The sequence below is a fragment of the Otolemur garnettii genome, unplaced genomic scaffold, assembly GCF_000181295.1.
Source record: "Otolemur garnettii isolate 467f Iridium unplaced genomic scaffold, OtoGar3 scaffold00070, whole genome shotgun sequence".
NCBI classification, from domain to species: domain Eukaryota; kingdom Metazoa; phylum Chordata; class Mammalia; order Primates; family Galagidae; genus Otolemur; species Otolemur garnettii.
This window is the reverse complement of record NW_003852465.1, coordinates 880786-886105: the sequence shown is the minus strand read 5'-3', so window position 1 is coordinate 886105 and position 5320 is coordinate 880786. Positions and strand designations below refer to the sequence as shown.

At 35.6% G+C, this 5320-nt stretch overlaps 1 protein-coding gene across 1 annotated transcript in view; it reads left to right on the top strand.

The window, feature by feature from the left end:
• Positions 1–452: 452 nt before the first annotated feature.
• Positions 453–5320, top strand: part of LOC111726537 (kinesin-like protein KIF21A) — a 26693-nt gene continuing 21825 nt past the window's right edge. The window contains exons 1-4 of the mRNA XM_023515364.1: positions 453–612; positions 1406–1540; positions 2031–2198; positions 4353–4468. Coding sequence (XP_023371132.1) covers positions 1406–1540; positions 2031–2198; positions 4353–4468 — 419 coding nt within the window. The 5' untranslated portion in view covers positions 453–612. The remainder of the gene's footprint in view (positions 613–1405; positions 1541–2030; positions 2199–4352; positions 4469–5320) is intronic.

Below are 5320 nucleotides of genomic sequence, written 5' to 3'. Positions count from 1 at the left end.
GTAGCTGGATCTTGTTAGCCACTATTAATACAGAAACAATAATATTGTACTGAACTTGCAAACTTGCTAAATGTTAATTTTTAAATACACTAAGAATGGTTGTAGCTAAAACCACTGAAGTAGTAAAAATTCTTAAAATATTCTCTAAGCTTAAGATTTGTCTACATGGTACGTGTTTCTTAGGGTTTGCTTGTGTTTGTAGGTATTTGCTTACCTGTTACAAAAGATTAGTAGGTCACTTTAGCTGGTCTCCAGCCTACTAGTTGTTCTTACTCTTATAAGTAAATCTACGATTTGATTATATTCATAATAATAATTGCCTGATTCCTTTAATGTGTCATTTTGAAGATATATGTGTCATTTTAAAGAATTTTTGAAATATGTTTGAAAGATGACATTATGTGTGTTTCAACAACTACCAATTTCTGCTGAAATTAAACTTCCGACATTTCTTTTTGATAGCTCTATAATGAAGAGGTCCTTGACTTGTTTGACACCACCCGTGATATTGATGCAAAAAATAAAAAATCAAATATAAGAATTCATGAAGACTCCACTGGAGGAATTTATACTGTGGGCGTCACAACACGTACTGTGAATACAGAATCAGAGGTGACATTTCCATTGTAGTTAAAATAGAGCACAGTTAACTTTATTTAAATAGCTTTGCCGACAGTCTCTTAAGAATCAAGATAGGAGATTTGTATCTTTAAGCATGACATGGAGTTAAAATCTTGTCTTCTTTCCTCATATTTTTTATCAAGATACGGTTATAACAATGTCAGTTATGGTAAAGTCAGTACATTTGTCATAGCACCCAAAGAATCCAGAACGGTGTATGAATAGTTTTCTGTCACAGCTAGACAAAGAGGGATAGACAATTGATGGTGAGGGATGAGACTATAATCTTTTTGTACTTTTTGCTGTAGTATATAGGACTATATCATGGCTCCTTAAAGGAGACTAATAAACAAAATTACAAAAAAAAAAAAAAATCTCAACAGAAGATTCAGAAGAGCTTGAGTGATTCAAGTTATGGCTCAGCTCGTACCAAAGTATTCTGCTGTAACAGTTTGGAACGGAAGCCGCAAACGTCAGCGAGTGGCAAACAATGGAATCTCAGTGTTTTCTTCCATTTAAAAAAATAATACACTATTATACCAAGAAGTTCAGCTCAAAAAGTAACTGTAACTAAAATAATAATATGAAAATCTACATCTTTTTAAGTCCTTTAACTTGATGGGCTTTCGCCATGAGCTCAGACTTTGGATTGTATAATATCTTGTTTAAGTGAAGGGTGTCCATAAAACTTAAAATAGTTTTCTAGACAACAATTTATTGCACACGAACTTTATGGACACCCTGCATTATTCAAGTGAAATCCTTCTTTCTTCCCCATTTCTAGATGATGCAGTGTTTGAAGTTGGGAGCTTTATCCAGGACCACTGCTAGTACCCAGATGAATGTTCAGAGCTCTCGTTCACATGCCATTTTTACAATTCATGTGTGTCAAACCAGAGTGTGTCCCCAAATAGACACTGTGAGTAATAGGTTCTAATTTCTTAAATGTCCAGCCTTTATCTGCCTAAAACATGAATCCTGGGAAAATAGATCGAGCCAAATTCAATTTGTTCAATCATCCTTTTTCCTAATTTCCTTTTCTGATCCCAATTAAGTTGTCTGACTAAGATTTTGAAATAAAAAAATTAGATCTGTATCTGTAACGAACACCAGAAAGCATACTGTGGCCATAGGAGATGAATGTAGTCACCCAAGACACTTTGCTTTCAAGGGACCTATGCCGTGGGTCCCTTTGTAACAAATGTAGAGCCTCAGTTGGGTTCTGACTTTTCGGCTGCTTTTTGACTTTAAGTTTCTAATGGCTGGAAAACATTATTACATGTATGTTTATTTGGCTACATGCCCATTCCTATATATGATGTATTTACATGGGATAAGGGCTAGGTGGGGTTGGAGGATACTGAAGGTCATATTAATAAAGCATTTTCAATTATGTTCCCTGATTTCAGGAAAATGGGACTGATAATAAGATAATTTCTGAATCATCACAAATGAATGAATTTGAAACTCTGACTGCAAAGTTCCATTTTGTTGACCTGGCAGGATCAGAAAGACTGAAGCGTACTGGAGCTACAGGCGAGAGAGCCAAAGAAGGCATTTCTATCAACTGTGGACTTGTAAGCCCGAGGCTCTGTGTTGGGGATAGTTCTGGCCTTTTCTACTGTCCTTTCTTTTTGTCATACATGATACCCAAGTGAAAGTCCCTCATACACTGAACTGGGGAGTGAAAGTTGCAGTAAACATATTAATAAAGCACGGAATCTCTGAGCACCTCACATTGTAGGCTTTCTTCTCCTTTTTTTTCTTTTTTAAAACAGTGTCTCTGTTACCCTGGCAAGAGTACCTCAAACTCTGATCCTGCTCTTTTAGCCTCCCAAGTAGCTAGGACCACAGGCATGCACCACCACACCTGGATAATTTTTTGAATTTTTTTGTAGAGGCTGGGTCTTGCTTTTGTTTAAGCTAGTCTTGCTTGAACTCTTGGCCTCAAGCAATCTTTCTGCCTTAGCCTCCCAAGGCCTTTTTCTTTCTTCTTTTTTTATTTTTACATTATAGGTTTTCTTTGTGAGTACAGATTCAGTTGGATTAAATTTCATGATATATGCAGAAAATTATATATAATAATTATTTTAAAACTTATTTTCACATTTAACAATAAACCGAGAGAATCAGCACTTAATATTAAGTTATTTTGTGACTTTCTGCTAACATTTTATGACAGTCGTTTTGTTGACTTTGGGAATTATAATAAAATATTTTTGGTAATGATTTTTCAAAATGTGATTTCCTGTGGTGCCCCCACCCCATGTTAGGAATTAACTTCAATACCATGCCACCTAGTGGTATTTTGATTAGAAAACTCCTTATGATTAAATTAGCATAAACGTTCTATTACATGGAAGAAATGTTTTAGCTCAGAGCATATTTTTGTGTAGGACACATTTTCTTCTTACTGTCTTTATTATAAAACTGACCATTTGTGCCTGTTTAAAACTGGACATTTGTAACAGCATCCCCAAATTTCTGTGATGCTGATAGCATCACAGTGTGTTTCTGTTTTTGGTTTCTACCCATCCTGGAGCTGGGGTCCAAACATACAGTACTCTTTTTATCTCCGTATAATATTTGCTCCTATATGATGTGAACCTTCTGTGGAGGAATTATCAGCCGTGGCTGATTAGAGAGCCAGACTTTCCAATTCTAATATCCATCTTGATGCTCTCACCAGACAGTTGAAAATTGTGTAAAGGGGGCGTGACCTGGGTTGTACTTTGCACACTGTTGTGGATTTTTTAAGAGATAAAATCAAAATAGTATTTACATTTGTGGTGCCAGGAAAAGAAAAGCCATTGCTCTGTTTTCCTCATTAGGAGGGAAGCATGTTGAGACTCATCTAGTAGAGTTTCAGTGTGGCCAGTGCTTAAAACTTCAAGCACTTCTGGAAAAGAGGGAGTAAGACATGATGTGATCCTGGTGCCACCTCCTGTGTGATCCCTCGGCCCTAATAGAGACCTGGGTATAGATGTTTGCATTAAAGGCTAGTGTGACCAACTTGCTTATCCTGTAGGTTAAGGATAACTATAGGGTGGCAGGAGGAATGACTCAAGAGTTCTGTAATTTGACTTAACTTTAAAAAATTGGATAGGTAGGGCGGTGCCTGTGGCTTAAAGGAGTAGGGCATCTACATATGGTGGAGGTGGCGGGTTGAAACCCAGCCCTGGCCAAAAACTGCAAAAAAAAAATTAGATGGTAGTACATAGTTTCATTGTATTTCTAAGGACTGCTACACTTGCATAGGAATACCTTGTTCAGAGCAATCACACTGACATTTTTATTGTGATTAAAGGAGATTTTGTTTTCCTGTAAGGGAACTATATCATATTTAATAATAAGAAAGTTTCATGGAACCGTTAAAATAACTAAGGACTTTAATCCTTCATTGAGTTGAGAATAATTTCCTCATGAATTGACAATTTTGTGGGGACCCAACATGATACTCTGATAATTCTAGGGGGGAGTTTGAAGTTGTCACTTTTACAACATTCCTATTGTGAAAGAAAATATCTGAAGAGAAATTGAAGCATTAGTGAGTTCTGTGTACATATGTAGTACTCAATGTGAGTGATATCTGTTACAAATGTAAAATGAAACCAAATACAAATGTTTTCAATTCTGTTACCTCTCCATATTATTCCCTATGAGCTTATTTTATTTGGAAGTGTTATGATTAGTGACGTTGTATCATTTTGCTCTCTTTCTCTCTCTTTTAGTTGGCACTTGGCAATGTAATAAGTGCCTTGGGAGACAAGAGCAAGAGGGCCACCCATGTCCCCTACAGAGATTCCAAGCTGACAAGACTGCTCCAGGATTCCCTTGGGGGGAATAGGTACATATAAATGATTATCCTCTATCCTGAGTTTTGGTTGTTTGTTGTTTTTTACATAAGCTTATAAGGTGATTGATACTGTGTTTCCCCGAAAATAAGACCTACCCCCAAAATAAGCCCTAGCAGGATTTCTGTGCATTTGTTAAATATAAACCCTACCTGATAATAAGACCTAGGCCTATGCAGTGTATCTGCATAGCCACGCCATGCATTTCAGTGCGGAGAGGAAGATATCCCCTGAAAATAAGCCTTAGTGTGTCTTCTTGAGAAAAAATAAATGTAAGACAATGTCTTATTTTCGGGGAAACACAGTAAAAACTGCTTTTATTAATGGGACAAGGAAGTAATACTTGTCATATTAAATACCTAAGATAGTGAGTCATTTTGTGTGTTATTTTATATAATCTTTCTAGCATTTCTTGAGGAAGGTGTTATTATTCCTATTTTATAGATAAGGAAATTGAAATCCAGAGAGACTAAGTAATTTATTCAAGGTCACTCAGCTTTTATATGGTGTTTAAAATCTGTCTTTTTCTGCCACACTGTAATTTCTGTTTAGAGTGTTTAGCACCCAGTAGATACAATTGTTTAAAAAACTAACACGATTTGTTAAAAAACTATGCTATCATCTAAGTAACTTCGAAGTAATTTAAATATTATTAATCCTCTTTTTTATAAAATCTTCTAAAATTTAAACTTTTTTATATGTAGAAAAATGTTTTAAGTGGGAGATGAATGAAACACAGCATTTGCTGTTATTTGTTTTGCTAATATCACTGATTATTCTTCCTTTTCCATACTTTGCCTTGTTCTGATATGTTTCAGCAGCTAAACACATCCTTTTTTTTTTTT